Source organism: Vombatus ursinus, unplaced genomic scaffold, assembly GCF_900497805.2.
Source record: "Vombatus ursinus unplaced genomic scaffold, bare-nosed wombat genome assembly UNPS02014781.1, whole genome shotgun sequence".
NCBI lineage: Eukaryota > Metazoa > Chordata > Mammalia > Diprotodontia > Vombatidae > Vombatus > Vombatus ursinus.
The window spans coordinates 21,252,281-21,268,857 of NW_020954559.1; the positions used below are offsets into that span (position 1 = coordinate 21,252,281).

Below are 16,577 nucleotides of genomic sequence, written 5' to 3' on the forward strand. Positions count from 1 at the left end.
AAAAGATTACTTTGATTTTTTGAAATGGTAATTTGGTTTCTTTTTGTACCTATAGAATAGCAACCATTTGAACCCAAAAAGGTGAACACACCATTTGAGAAGTGAGGAATAATTATAATAAAAATTCATAAAGTCATAAATGGAACATCCTGTAAAACATTAAACAGGTATGTTTTGGAGCACAGTATAAAGTATATATGCTGCACAATGGTAACAATTCCTACTCTTTTTCTAATATCAGGTGAATAAAGGTAGAAGATAGCAGGAAAAATATGAAAGCATAAAATAAGTAAATTAAAAGTATAGAGTTTATTTTGCATTAATATAACAAGAATAATAATAATAATAATAATAAATCTTTTAAGAATACTGAATAATAAGTTTACTTTTACATAGGGTTTAACAATTTCCAAAGCACAGCCCTCAACATTATACAAGGTAAGACTACTTAATACCATTATAGGATTATTATCACCATTTTACAAATAAGGAAACTGAGGGTCAAGAAATTTATGTAACAGGCTCACAGCATTTAAAACTAGAAGGGGGCTTAAAAATCATCTGGTGCAACTCCTTCAGCTTACGGCCCAAAGAGATCAATTGCCTTAAGATGACAGGATGATAGTTCTAGAGGTAGAAGGGTCCTCAAAGGTCATCTAGCTCACTCATTTACCTTCACAAATGAGAAAACTGAGGCCCAGAAAGGTTAAGTGACTTGTCAAAAATCACACAGGCAGTAAGCATCACAAGTGGAATATGAACACAAATCCTCTGAACCAGTCCTCTTCTGTTTATAATCTTAACATTACATAATACAACTGGAACTTAATAAACCCTTATCTTCTCGTTAACTCCAGTGTTTGCTATTATACCACAATGCTTTCTGTCATACTGTAATGTCAACAATAGAGGCAGCTAGGTGGCACAGAGGATAGAGCACAGGGGCTGGAGTCAGAAAAGACCTTGGCTCAAATCCTACTTCAGACACTCACTAACTGTATGATCCTGGGCAAGTCACTTAAACTCTGTTTGCCTCAATCCACTGGAGAAGGAAATGGCATACCACTATAATATCTTTACCAAGAGAACTCCAAATGGGTTCATGAAGAGTCGGACATGATTTGACAACAATTTTTAAAAAGGCACTAAGTCAAGAGTTCTTAACCATTTTTGTGTCATGAACCCTTTCAGGACCTCTGCAGGCTAGCTATATACATGTCTAAAAATTATTACAGAGATTGGAGTTAACAGCTCTCTCCTTAAAAATCTCTAACTCATGTGATCTACTAAAGAAACTACTATCCGCTCACCCAACTTCTCTATCGATAATCTCCATGTGGATTTTTTGAACTTGATCATATTTTTTTCCTTTCTAAAGCTATGGCCTACTAGTCTATTATATTTCTGTCATTTTAAATCCAAATGACTATCTCCATCCTTTTCTTACTTCCTTTGTTCTTATGGAATCTGGCTACTCTCCAATCCAGTACTTGCCAACTCTGGTTTCACAGACCAATACTGTTTCAAATGCAGATAATAGTGTTGTTATCTACACTTTAAAATTTCTATTTTCTATCTCACTTTATTTCATACACTCTTCAAAATTAATTCCTTAAGTATTAGAGGACAAAATCAAATTGTATTTTAAGTTGCTGTGTTATTGAAAGCATCAAAGTACGCTCCTCTTCCTTGCAAGCATGCAGAGTAATAAATACACTGAGCACTAGTGTGAAACACAAATATTCTGTAATAAGGAACAGTTCCCTAGCCAACAATAATTGAAGACTTATCATAGTGGAATGTCACTAACGTTAAGGTGCTGCACAGAAGTGAATAATTTTTTAAATGAAATTATAATTCCAACAGAGGGGAAAAGGGAAAGAAAACTATTATGTTTAAACAACAAATGTGTGTGTGCATGCATGTGTATGTGAGAGAGAGCGAGTATGTGTGTGTGTGTGTGTATGCGCACGTGTGTGTACGTGCGCATAAAATCCACAAAGAATGGGAAGAAGAGGTAAGAGTATAGAAGGCAGTCTCTGAAAGGAAAGCTTTTGTGGTAAGGCTGGTAATTATTTGTTTTTCTTAGCATTGGCCCTATCCTGGCAGTACTGTGACTCTGCTACTCTGTGAAAGGTCAAAGAAACTGATTCTTAGCTGAGTACATTACGTCATTCTAACAGGGCCTACCGCTACCATAGGAAGTTGTAGTGAATTTGAAATGTTTTCCACCCTAGCTTCAGAGGCTAAATTTGTGTATTGTTGAGAATTACCCTAAAAATGCTACGAACAGGGTGCAATGTTTTAAAATGTAATAGCTACATGAGCATTTCTCCTCTCAAGTTTGAAAAATCTGAGAAACAAATAAAAAAATGCATATAGGATCTAACCTACCTTCCTAGCCTTTACACATTCCATGGGATAGGCAATTCCATCCAGGAACTCTAGCAATTCTAAATCTCTAAGGAATAGATGATGTGAACAATATGTGGTGTTAAAAGAGAGACCATTCATTAAGGGTAAGAGGAAAAAGAGATCAGAGATGGTGGTTATAATTCCTCCTAAAGAGTACCAATGTAGTTATTTGTTTGATCTTTCCAAATTCAGAATAACAAAAAAGAAAATTTGTAAAAAAAAAAAAAAAAAAGTCACTTCAAGAAGCTTACAATCTATTATGGAACAGTATAAACATAAGTACAAGGATGCAGCGTAGTAAAGTGTTAGACTTGAATTCAAGAAAAGGTGAGTTCAAATTCTTACTCTGATATTTACTACCTGTGTGACTCTATGCAAGTCACTGAATTTTTAAGTGCTTCAATCAACTCCCTAGAATTTATCTACTAAGTCATGGATATGGTTGCAACTGATTTATAGAAGGAGTTAACAGTACCTCCTAACCACTGTGAGAGGTTCAGACAAACTATGTAAGTAGAGGAGAGAGATCACTCCTGGTTAGAGGGAAGAGGGATAGTATCATGGAGAAAGCAGTATTTCTCTTTTTTTTTATAGAAGTGGAAGCATACTGGTGTGGAGCACTAAATATTCCAGCAGATTCAGTTGATGTGTTGGTTACTTTTTCTCCCTTTCTTTTTTATTTTGTGTTTATAAGACTGCAATCTGGGTAAAGAAGTAGGGATTTTTCAAAATTAAAGTAATGAAAAAGAAAAAATAGCAATGAAAAAGAAAAAAAAAATTAAAAAAACACAAGCAACCAAAACAGAAGTAGTCTTATTTTTATATTATTTTATGTCATTTCAATTCCCTCTAAGTACAAATGTTAATACTGTTTTGTTAATCAAGTATTACCCAATACTGATAGACAAAACATTGGTTTTTAAGGATAGCTTTGACCAGAACACATTTTGCATTGTTACTTTTTTATTTTGTAAGCAATTTGACAAGAATTTATTAAGTACCTACCATGTGCCAAGTACTGTGATAGGCAAAGGGAACACAAAGATAAAAAACAGTCCCTAACCTCAAGGAACTTACATTCTACCAATTTCTTAATCTGTGTTGTTTTATCAAACTAAAATGTAAGCCCCTAATGACAAGTGATCATTTCAGACAAATTTCAGTGGAATCAAGAAAAGGGCCTTGTATCAGATAGAAGCTAAACACTGATGATGGGTTCCCCTCTTCCTAAAGTAACCTAATTCCCAGCAACTGCTTTTATTAAGTCTCAACTAACTTTCACAGAGCAGGAGTGCTTAACCTCAGTTATGTGAACTTAAAAAAAATTAAAATTACTTCAATAACTGGTTTCCTTTGTAATTCTATGTATTCTCTCTTATCCACCTAATATCTATGAGAAGGGATCCAGACTACCAAAGGGGTGTATGACACAAGAAAGGTTAAGAATTCCTCCCCTAAGGGGCAGCTAGGGGGCGCAGTGGATACAGCACCAGCCTTGGAGTCAGGACGACCTGAGTTCAAATCCAGCCTCAGACACATAATAATAATACGAGCTGTGTGACCCTGGGCAAGTCACTTAACCCCATTGCCTAGCAAAAAAAAAAAAAAAAAAAAGAATTCCTCCCCTAAAGGATGCTGTTCTTGGCATAAGTTCCCAAATCCTAGAGCTCTGGATATGGAGTCAGAAAAGATGGGTTCAAGTCATTGCCATTTAATGCATAACCTTGAACAAGTTATTAACTTTTCTGGCCTTCAGTTTCCTCATCCCTAAAATCCAAGTGTGAATTAGATGGTGTCTAAAGTTTCTTCCAGCTCTAGATCTATGACCTTATGACCCTTGCTGAGCATCTTCTCTTTAGCATTAGTTCTGCAAACTACTAGTAAACTTATTTCCCTTCCCCTCCACTAGATGCTATAATTAACTGGAAAGAAAATGAATAAAACTATCAACTATGGAACAGGAAGATTCAAAGAAGAAGGAACACAATGAATAGGAACAGAACAGCTTAATTGACAAAACAGAGACCATTGTACTGGGAGAACGTTTCATAAGTAGATAACATATGGAAAGCACTTCTTAAATTACATCATAAGTACTTAAACAAGTAAATTGAAACCTGAAGGAATTTTTAAAGCCAAAAACTAAACCAAGAACACAATCTGAAACAAGAATTAGGTAGAACTGAATGGTATATATTACAAAAATTTCTGTTTATAAAATAGAAAATATTCTGATGAAATAATTTTTAAACTAAAAAATTACTTCCTCTTATGCTTTTAAAATAGGACTCTCCTTTGAGTCAAGTAAAATAAAAGTACATTTTAGGTTAAGTACTAATAAATATTCATAAGATATATATTTTTTCATAAGATATATTTCTAATGGGATGACATCTAGAACATGGATCCTTTGAATGAAACTACAATTTCTTCTAAAGGAACAGACTGAAACTATACGCTCACTCTATTTTCTTTAACGTTCTGGGGAGAGGAGAAACTTATTTTCTATGTAAGTAAAATATTAACTAGCATAAATTCCTTATTTAAACAATACATCTAAGAACACATAAAACCAGAAAACTAAGAAATTAATTTCTCTTGGATACTGATACCACATATGTATTCAATGGATATTCAATGACCATAATAATGTCTACAGAGTAACTTGGCAAAATTATAAGCGAAGCCACTTTCTGAAAAGTATTGTACAAATTAATTCGAATTCAATGGTTAGCTAATCATTTAAAAATGCCTTTTCCAAAACTAAATGTGCAATATTTATATTAAATACAAGATCAGAAAATGACTCTTCCAGTTTTTTGAAAATACTATGCAATAAAGATTAAGTTCCACAAATGACTATACACACATAAAGTGAATAATAATAAAAGTTAATCTAAGTAGATCATAATGCTTAAGGTAATCTTTGATTAATAAAAATATTAGCTACATTTTCAGAATTAAACTAGAATATCAATGATTTTGACTGTTTGCTGAAAGGAAGGCAAAGTATTTACTACATCCTTAAGCTTAAATTGAGAACTAAAAAAAGATTAGACTCAAATGGGGAGAAGCACTGGGTCAAGACTGCAATCTCTATTAATTAGGTATCCCAGCTGGGCAGTGGGTATGCAGCTGTTAACTTGATCAATGACTTACCTAAATGTCATCTCTACTGATTCGCTTATAAATTACCAGCAAGTGAGACTAATGTACAGGTGCTAATTTATTTAAACTGTTCTCTGCAGTTCTACATAGCTTTATAAACTGCATCTGGCACCTAATGTTAGCTGTCAGTTGTACTTAGACATGCCTGTCCTAACGACTCTGTTCATTAGAAATGAGCACAAATTATGAAATATTGTGAAAAATGATACATCAAATGGAATGGGCACAGCAAATCAATTAGAGAAACTTCATACAGCATATTCACACTTAGGAGAATAAAACATTCTGGTTTCAGAGCAAGGTCTATAATACCAATTAAAAAGTAATTGGTAGACTTCTGCAGTTATATATCAATTTGCTAGCTTTTTCCCTGAAATTCAAAAGTAATGTACTGCTTAACTTTAATTCCCAAATATAAGCATTAGTAAATTCTATATTCAAAACAGTCAACACGACTGAAATGTCTTTAACTATTATCTCAAACTGTAGTAGTTTAAAAATTCAAAATCTATGTGTTTAATATACAAAGACAAGTAATGACACATTAAAGTCTACTTCCAAAATACTTTGAATAAACTGATTTCCTACAATGACATGAAGGTACATAGGCATATTGAAGGGATTATTACTGTTCAAAGTGCAAAGTCTGATAATTCTGCTACCAGTTGTGCTAAATTGCTTTTGTAGTATTTTTACAAAAGAAATTTAATTATGCATAGCAAATATTAGTTGGTCTTTAAAATATTTTCAGCATCTGATTGTAAGTGGGAAATTAATTAAAATAACTGGTAGATGTAAGACCCTATAGTATGCTATTGTTTGTTCTCTTAAATCTTCTCAGAAGACTTGGGTTCAAATTCTACCAGCATTCTGAGGTCTAGCCAGATTATCCTTCTTGCTATTCAACACACACAAATCTCCAATTTATACACCTCTGCATTGGTTATACTCCATACCTGGAACATACGCCCTCCTTCACTTGCCACTTAGAATCCTTGGTTTCTTTCAAAACTCAAGCTCAACTGTCACCTGCTACATGAAGGTGCTCCCCACCCCCATTACCTTGTATTTATTTTGTATCTGCTTATAAGTACATGTTGCTGTGTTCACACACACACACACACACACACACACACACACACACAGAATAAACTCCTTGAGGACACAGAATTTCATTTTTGTGTTTGTAATTGGCAAATAATCGAAGCTTAACAGATACTTGTTAATTAACCCTTACTACCTGTGTGACCAAGAAAAGTAAAGAAAGTCCCTTAACCTCCCTAGGACTTGGTTTCCTCATCTGTAAAATGAAGAGGTGAACTACATTAGATGCTCTGAGTTCCCTTCCAATTCTAAATCTATGCTCCTGGGTAATATGATCCTAAAACATTTGTAAGTTAATACTCTGTATTCCTAATGATACCATAGTAGCTTGGTTTAAAAATAATTACTGGTATAAGGAGATATGCTTCTTTACAAACTGTTTATTCAACGACTATACATAGAAACTAATGACCATCCTTCTGTTCATACTAAATCAAAAGCAAAGTAGGAATTCTGTGGATTCTCTAAAAATGTTTTTGAAAGGTATAGTTAATCACAAGTAATCCTTCCTGATAGTTTTTTTTTTAAATGATGGGCTTTCAAAATTCTTCATTTTCCATATTTTTATTAGTCATGCTTTCTACTGGATGTCACATTATTTAGTTAAGCAACCTTAGATCATGCCTGCTGCCACAGAAGTTTGCCCATAACAACCTACAATAGTACAATAACATTATTTGTGGGGATGGCTAACTTTTAGCAAGTTCAATTATCTGGAAGACAATCATGAGCAACAGAAAGGGGAAAAAAAACATTTAATAAATTGCTTATTATGTGCCAGGTTCCATGCTAAGGGCTGGGAACACAAATGCTAGCCCAAAGAAAGACAATCCTTGTCCTCGAAGAACTGTCATTCTAAAGTGGGAAGAAACACGCAAAAGCTTGTTGAAAAATGGCAGGGGGTGGTGGGGCAGGGAGAGGGGATGGTTTGAGGATGAAGGTTTGAAGTCCAGAAGTCAGGCACAGGAAGGGGAATGCCAGGAGGAATTCAAGAATGGCAGAAGGAGGGAAGACTCCGTAGAGGGATATTCCACGGTTAGTGGGCCACAGGAGTGGAAGACTGTGCGGGGAGGAGGCCCTGGGTCTTAAGGGACCTTCCAGGATAAGTCAGCAATTCTGAAGCCAAGAGGAAGCCGGAAGCAGAGCTGGAAGGGGACGGAACTTCCAAGTGACTGAGAGGGGCAGGGTGAAGCGCGCTCTAAAAACCAGAAATGAACACCACAGAGAGGCTGCAGTGTGAGTAAGGTAAGGTGGATTTTTGTCATGCTTTCTCAGAGTTTAGTTTCCCAGGATCCATAGCATGACAATCTCTAATCCCCAGGTGTCAGATATGAGTTCTCATGGTTATGGTTCAAAACGTCTCCACTACGCTCGCACAGTTAGATACAGGGATGAAGTGACGTAAAGCTGTGAGGCTATTGCTGGCGATGTGCCTTTTCTGTTTCCCTAGAAAGAGAGTGGGCGCTGGTCAGTGAGTGGGGGAATAGGAATGCACATGAGGGAGATGCATTTGTGCTTGCCTTGATGCCCCTTCAGTGCTTTGGGGGAACCCATTTTGGGGATTTGGGTAAAGCATGTACCTGCCTTGATCTGCTCCCATCAAGGCTTGGGGGGAATCTATGTGTCTGCCTCAATCGGCCCCCATTGAGGTTTAGGGGATGAGGAGTCATACTCCTATTCTCTCCTGCCCCTGTGAGATGGGTGATTAGGAAATGCTGTAGGAGTTGGTGCTCTCATTATCAGCAACCTTTATGAGAAGATGGTGAAAAATTATACATAGTATCACCCGATAAAACAATGAGAAGTGAGGGAAAAACAAGTGTGCAGTGAGTGTGAGGACAAATTAGACTAGATCATGCTAAGATAAATCAAAGATGAACTGCAAAAAGGACAACATGCAAACAAAAAAGAAAGCTTTCTTTCACCTTTCTGAAATGGACCTTTTCCTCATGTGATACCAGCAGAATCACCACTTGTGGATTTTTTGACATCTTTAGGTCCTCATGTGCCATGTGAAGAGAAAGAAATGACTCTAAGCTGAGGATGATAGCAAGAGCAGCTGGAGCAGGCTGACTACAGAGAGAAAATCTGGCCTAGAGGTGAAAGAAGTGCATTGAGAGATTGATCTTCAAGATGTCTGAAAGAGGGAAAGACACTGATGGAAGGGAAAAAAAATCACAGATGACATCAACAGGGCAACTCATCTCTTCAAAATCATGGGGAATAATCTACATACATACAGAATAGAAATGAAAATATAATAAGAGAACAAGCAGGCAACCACAAATGATATTCTTCAGCAGACCAGATCAATATGTCTTGAGCATGTAAACAGATACTGCATGTGGATAGTAAACTAGGTCCAGAATAGAACAGAAGAGAGTAGATGGAATTTCACTTGGGAAATAATGCTGTGTTTTCAACTATCCCAGTCTGCTTCCTGAAACAAAAACACTTCTTTTTAAAATCAACACTTTTTTTTTCCCTTTTTGGTGAGGCGATCAGGGTTAGTGTCAAGTGTCTGAGGCCAGATTTGAACTAAGATCCTCCTGATTCCAAGGCCGGAGCTCTATCCACTGCACCACCTAGTTGCCCCCATAATATCGACATTCTTTTAGTGGTAGTATATGGGTATAGATAGAATACAAATAATATATAAAAAAATCAAAATCTTAAGTGATCTGGGCAATAGACAGAGTGTAGAGGGCAAAAGTAGGATTAGTAGAAAAAAATCACAGGCTCAGCATTATAGACAGAACAGAAAAAAAGAGGCAATTAAGTCCAATTTCCTGATTTTACAGATGAGGCCTAGAAAGATAATTTGCACAAGATCACATAGGTAATAACTGGGAATCAATTTAAATGTAGGAATCTTACTATCGTTTGTGTGAAAGAAGATGTGTAAAGGACAGCATCTAGGAACATATGATCAGAAAAGGAGGCAGACTGATCATAAAGACCAAGAAATATCAAATAGACACCCAAGACCTGGGCGGGGGGGTGGAAGAGGGAAGAATACTAGTGTGTGAGATGGACTGTTCATATTAGATTCATGGGCAGACATGAAGAAGAATCATATAGGAAGAGAAGATGTGGATAGGCCACAAATTACATCACTGGATAAAATTTCCACTTTGAAATTATGGATTCCTGAAATACAGTTAAATTATTTTATGGTATAAGCAAGGTACTTCAAAAGCAATAATTATTAAATAGTTTTGATTAGCATTTTATTTATTACTAATAGTAATAACAAGAACACATACAATATATATTAAAAGTAAAATGGAACACATCAAGCTAAATAGGCCAGTAATTATAACCACAAAGTAAAATTTAAATTTTCCAGAGCTACTTTCTTTTTCTGAGCATACTATGTCATTCATTCAATTTTGGAGTCATCATTAGACACACACACACATATAACTATTTGTAAAAATGCAGAAAATTTGTTCTCTCCTATCCTAGGTAGCTTGGCGGCATAGTGGATAGAGTGGAGTCAGAAAGGTGTGAGTTTGAATTATGCGTCATAAAAATACTGTCTTATTAGTTGTATGACCTTGGGCAAGTTACCTAACATCTTGCTTTACTTCAATTTTTTAAATTGCAAAATGAAGATAATAAAAGCATTTACCTCCTAGGTTGTATAAGGATCAAATGAGATAAAATATGTAAATCACCTTAAAGTGCTTTATAAAATGTCCGTTATTATTATCTCAGTACACTGGCACCAATAAACACTTTATATCTGGGAAACAAATTGATAATCTGAGAACTGAAACTATGTCTTTGAACTTTAATCTTCTTGACTGAATAAACACTAACTTCCATTGTTTAGTGCCCCTTTAATATAGAGTGATTATTATCTTTCAAAGTAAGTAGTACAGAAGAATTTCTTGAAACCCTGCTCGACTAAATCCCTAATCTAGTTGTTTTAACTTATTTCAAAGTTTGTTTTCAAAAGGTATTTTAGCATAAATATTTACAAATATGATTTTTATTGATGCTTCTAGTTTAGCTAGATAGCTAGGTGGAGAGAGTGTTGGACTTGGATTCAGGAAAACCTAATTTCAAATCCTGCCTAGATGTGTGGACCTGAGCAAGTCACTTAACCACTCTCAGCCTCAGCCTCTTATTTCTAAAATGGAGATAACAGCATCCACCTCACAAAGTGCTATGAGGATCAAATAAGTAAACACATGTAAAGCCTTCTGAAAACCTTAAACTGACAAATAAATCATTATTATTATAGGAATTAAGTTGTGTGGCAAAACTAGCTTCTAAAGATTTTATAAAATAATCAGTAGTTCAGTCTGAACCAACTACTTGTTGGATTAACTCTGTATTCTAATTAATCTTTTTAATTCATATCCTACTAATGCACAAAAACCATTAAGTAGTTCTCAAAATGCCCAATTCCTCTTTTAACCTCTATGTTGCATGCTACCAAAAAGACAGCCTTAATGTCTTCGAAAATTTTGATCTACTTAAAAAACTAGATAAATAAAACTCTGCTGTAATAATGTTCTGTCCCTTAAGCTCACCTGAATTTGCCCTGTGTATGCTCCATATGCTATTTGGAAAATGAAAAGCTGAAATGATACACCCAAGGCCTCCTTATCTCTCTCAACATTGAGACAGCAATTTATCAAAATTTAAAAAATAAACAAACAGACACAAAACTAAGAATTTTTTAAAAAGGCATTTGGATGTCTTTTAAAATCTTTTTCCAAATTACATCTTAATACGAACTGCTTCTCTTTTAAAAACATAAGGCTCAATCTTACTTTGATTATAGATTCTGGCTGATGCTTGTTACATGTTATTATTACTATGTAACTAAAAATTAGCTATGAAATGAGATGTAACCAATTATAATTTTATCATCTTATTCATGAAATGGGCAGATCAACTAAAATACGGAATTACTATGTGATCACTACACCACCACCACCATAACCCTCCCCTGCTACCAAAAAAGAACAAAACAAAAAAAGCAGCTCCCACAGCCCCAACTCAACTGGGCTTCAACAGGTGAAGGGAAAACTGGTATTGAGGTTTTCATTAGGATGAGACTTTTGGACAACATGAAAATAATTAAGATGTATAAAAAAAGAATCATGTCCTACCAAATACTTCAACAGTCTGATGAAGATTAGACTTTGTAATAAGATTCTTATACCTGGTTATAAATTATTCATAATATTTAAGAATAAGATTATATGGATGTTAGAGCTGGCATTTTATCAAAGCAAGCTAAATAGTTTTTAGTTAAATTGAACACTTACTCCAGTTATTTCAGGTTACTTAACAATCAAATATCACCAACTATTATTCAAAGTTCCCTAATTTAACATAATACTTTAATGACCCCTGGCTATAGGGGAACTAGAACCAAAAGTCAGTCCAATTCTCAAATCACTAGAACCTCTTTAACAATGCAAGTATATATTAAAAACATTTAACATACCAAATTCATGTTTATTTATAGGATTTCCCACAAATCTGACATTCCCATTATAATCTGATATATCATCTTGCAAGAAAACATAACCTAACTATGTATAACAAAGAAACATTTACCCATAATGTAATCATTTTAGACACCTGTAGAGGCTCTCATGACCTTGAAACAAGGAGATTATCTATTACCAGTAAAAACTAAAAACTACATTCAATAAAAGACACAAATATGCAATCCTGTAGAGTGATGTCTGACCTTACACAGCAGTGGAAGGTAGTATCTTTATCAAAGTCATATCTCCTACTGGAGAAGTATAAATGGTATTTTTCATTCATCTAGCAATTCAATTAAAACTTAGGAGAGATCTGAGGGGCCCATGTTAAAGTAACACACTTTCAATATCCAACTCTATAGTAAATTATTTCTCCAACAGAGCAACTGTACTTACATCAATATCCTCTTGGGTAAAAGTTTCTGGATCCTCTCCCATCATGTTGGCTAAATGTCTTTTTCCTATGTTGAATTCTTCAATCTGTTTTTTAATAAAAGCCACTGTATATTCTTCACGTCCTGAGGTTGCAACATTTTTCTTCTGTGTTGTGCTGGTGGTATGTATTAACCTTAATAGCTAACGAAAAACAAAAAAAAAGAAAATTTTATTTTATTCTTGCAATAGTCATCTCTAAACAAAAAAAGATTGTAAGCATACATCATCTCTAAATAAAACAGCTATCAAAGGGGAAGGAAGGTTTGTTTGTAATGGGACTGGTATAAAGAACTTATTAACTCAAACTTGCTTAGCAGTGTTAAAGATACACTCTTACATACAGTGTCTTGAATAGTCTAACATTATATAACCAAGATACGGAGCCAATTACCTACTATATGCATCTGCATTTAAAACACAAAATACAGACAATCTCTTTAATTATGATTTTCATCAAATGTGAACAGAATAAGATACAAAACTATTTAATAAAGAAATAATTGGAAATATGTATACTGATTATAAGGCAAAGTCAGTCTGTAAACAAGTATCATTGGATGGTAGAGTGTGTGTAGGGGTGTAAAGTGTAAGAAAGGGAAGAGAGGGAGGTAGTATAGAGAAGGTGGCCCGGGTAGGAGCTGCTGTGCCACCTGACAGCCCCACAAGAGCCAGTGGTGAAGAGTTCTCTTTTATTCATCACTAATCCCTGGTATGGACAATTAGAAGCTGGGCACCTTGGAGAAACTGTTCTGAGGCCAGAAGAAACAAAGCTGGTACCTGGTATAAAACTTAAAGGTTGATAAACCAGTTGGTTCTATCATGCCTCTGCCAGGTGGGGTTCAATGCCACTCCCTCTGGTGACTGTCCTCAACATCCAACTAATCTAGATGCTCAGTGAGCAAAGATGTAGAAAACCTGGAGTCTGAGCAGGACAACGAGACCACAAGACACCAGAAGGTGCCAAAAAAAGATGTTGCTGACTAATAAAACATTAGATGTCAAGGTCTACTCCAGTCAGAGAAAAAGTATGTGACTGTGGATGGCCCCATGTTCCTGGAAGATGAGGCCTGGGATGAGTGATGAAGCACCCATGATATTGCCCTCAACCATGTTATCTGATGGCAGAGCATGTAGGTACACATGCATGCACACATACATGGGTGCATATATGCATATTTACATATATATATATATAAAAATAAAGTGTGTGTTCATACACATTCTCCCCATGAGTATGGCTCCTCAACATGGTGGCCCTAGGTCACATGCTCATCTGTATTAAAGACAAAAGTTCCTTTTACCTCAAGGTTATGGCCAAGGTACTTCTCTAGAGGCTAGAGAGCCAAGCAGTACTAGTTCTAAGCTAGAATAGCAAGATACATAGACCTTTGTAGGCTGAAAAGGAAGGGCTCTGTTTACCTAAGAAATACTACAAACTATGTACCTCGTTCTCATAGTGGGGAGCCCATCCTGCTAAAGATGGGTATCTCATTTAGCTTTGCTGAAGAGTCACAATCACTAGTCATTAGGCAAACATAGAGCTGAAAGAGTATCGAAAGTTTCTGAGGCAAAGCTACGAGGGCATGGGGATAGTTGCAGCTATTGGGATACCAGCCCCCTACTGAGTTCAACCATGCTCCACCCACAATAAGACTTGCCATTGTGCCTACAGCAGTCACGGTAGGATCTGGACCAACTACTCAGATAGGATGCTACGTTCTCTGCTCAGGGTGTAAAGTTTTAGATGACAAAGGTTGCATTGACAGTTACTATGAAGAATAGACATGGTCACCCTGTTTGGTTTGAGGGGAATCCAGCACATATCCATCAGCAAAAAGAACACCATGGTGTTTTAATACTTCAAGGCCAGCCTCTCTTTACCCTAAGCCTTAAGGCAAAGTCTGCTGCAATCCTAGAAGACTGATTTCTTCAGCTTCTTTAGTCAGTCCACCCACCTGCTTGAGTAGGGTAATTGTTCACTGTATCTTTGCCTATAATGACCAAGGCTATGAAGGGCTATGAGCAAAAAGCAGAGGGCCCATCATTCCTATACTCAGTAGAAATCATACTCAGCCTAGAATGACTGCTCAGGAAATCCTTATATACGAATGGGGTGGAGCTATTCAAGGTAATGCTGGAAAAGCTCTGAGACTGGGACATTTGGATGGGCATGCAAGAGCAGCACCAGGGCCACGAACATATCTCTGATGCCTCCTGTTCTTCATGTCTCCTCCACTTCATAATGAGGCCTACAAAGATGAGTGGCTACATCTATGAGGTCTATTTCAAGAAGCACATGATCAATATCATCCCCAGTGAATAGCTGAACAAGCTGTATTACATGATTGTGATGCATTTCCATGTGATGGAAATAATGAACAAGATGGTTTCAGAAATATCTGAAAACTTATATGAACTGATGCAAAGTGAAGTGTGAACCAAGTGAACACTGTACCAGTAACAGCAATATTGATTATGATCAACTGTAAATGACTTAGCTATTCTCAGTAATACAATGATCTGAGATAATTCTGGAGGACTTACGATGAAAAATGCTATCCACCTGATGGAGTCTGAATGCAGATCAAAGCATATATATATATATATATTTTAAACTTTTCTTCTTTTTGAGGAAAGGCTGTGTTTTCTTTCACAACATGGCTAATATGGAAATAGTGTGCATGACTACACATGTACAAATTGCTTACCTTCTCAAGGAGTGGAGAGGGGAGGGAGGGAGAGAATTTGGAATTCAAAATTTAAAAAAAGAATGTTAAAAAATTGTTTTTACATGCAATTGGAAAAAAAAATGTAAACATTAAAAAAACAAAAACAGAAACAAAAACAAAAAACCCAAACCCCAAACCTATCATCCCTAGTATCTAACTCAAACACCCAGAAAGCCTAAGGAAGCACATTTATGAAGTATGCTTGGTGAGGTTGAGGTCCTAAACCACAGTAAGCACCTATATATAAGGCTTCATACATACATGATACAGAGGGCTACACATCTGTGATCTGCATGGAACAGGACAAGTTTACCACCTGGACCTAACTTGCCAAGTGCCTAAACATGTAGCAACTGGATGTCTCAGATAACCACCAGAAGCTGTGGAAACTTTTCTGGATGACAAATCATTTGCTGGAAGTAGGAGTCCCTGCTTTCCCAAATTCAGTAAAGAGGCTGCCATCTGTGACCCTTCCGTACTGGAGCCACCGGTGAAGAAGGATGGGTATAAAGCTGTGAGAGGACCTTCTTGCCAGGCAGATGCCTCCAAGAACTTTTACTTTTGTAAGCCTCTGCCTGCTTGATGCTTGATTCTGCTTTAATAACACAAGATTGTTTTTTAACTTCCCTGGGTGAGGAGAGAATCATTTCCCCCTCCCCCCTTCCTGGCTCCATGAAGCACCCCAAGCCACCATAGCTGAGGGTTTAATTTATTCACTTCCTGGGTGTGTTTCTAGGCTACTCAAGGTGGAACCAAGATGAGATGAGGAAGAAAACGGTCTGATCTCAGACTTGGGCCATAAGCCGGACTCCCTCTTGAGATCAAGACTTGAGCTAAGGCAGGGTGAGGATAGAATCTAACTTACTTATTGAATGTCCCCGAGTATACATACCCTCTCCCCACAGAAGAGGCTATTGGGAAAGATGAGGCAGCAATGAATTCTCCTTGCCCATGAAGCCTAGGCAGATGTTCTATCAATCTTTTTCAGGAGCTGTGGGCAATTTGGGAGGTTGCTATCTGGGGCTGGGGAGGAGGGATACTTAGCTCTTAGTTCTTATTCTGGAAATGATGTCTAGGCACATGTGTACAAGACACATATACACACATACACATATTTGGAAGCATTGCCTTTGCTTGTGCCCTAAGGCTACAATCCCTTGTGTCAGGCTGGATAAATTGACAATAGATTAAAAAAGGAGAAAACATCTAA

At 36.4% G+C, this 16,577-nt stretch overlaps 1 protein-coding gene across 1 annotated transcript in view; it reads right to left on the bottom strand.

The window, feature by feature from the left end:
• Positions 1-16,577, bottom strand: part of LOC114046115 (28S ribosomal protein S9, mitochondrial-like) — an 87,134-nt gene that overhangs the window by 46,764 nt on the left and 23,793 nt on the right. Inside the window, exon 2 of the mRNA XM_027866370.1 lies at positions 12,600-12,779. Coding sequence (XP_027722171.1) covers positions 12,600-12,779 — 180 coding nt within the window. The remainder of the gene's footprint in view (positions 1-12,599; positions 12,780-16,577) is intronic.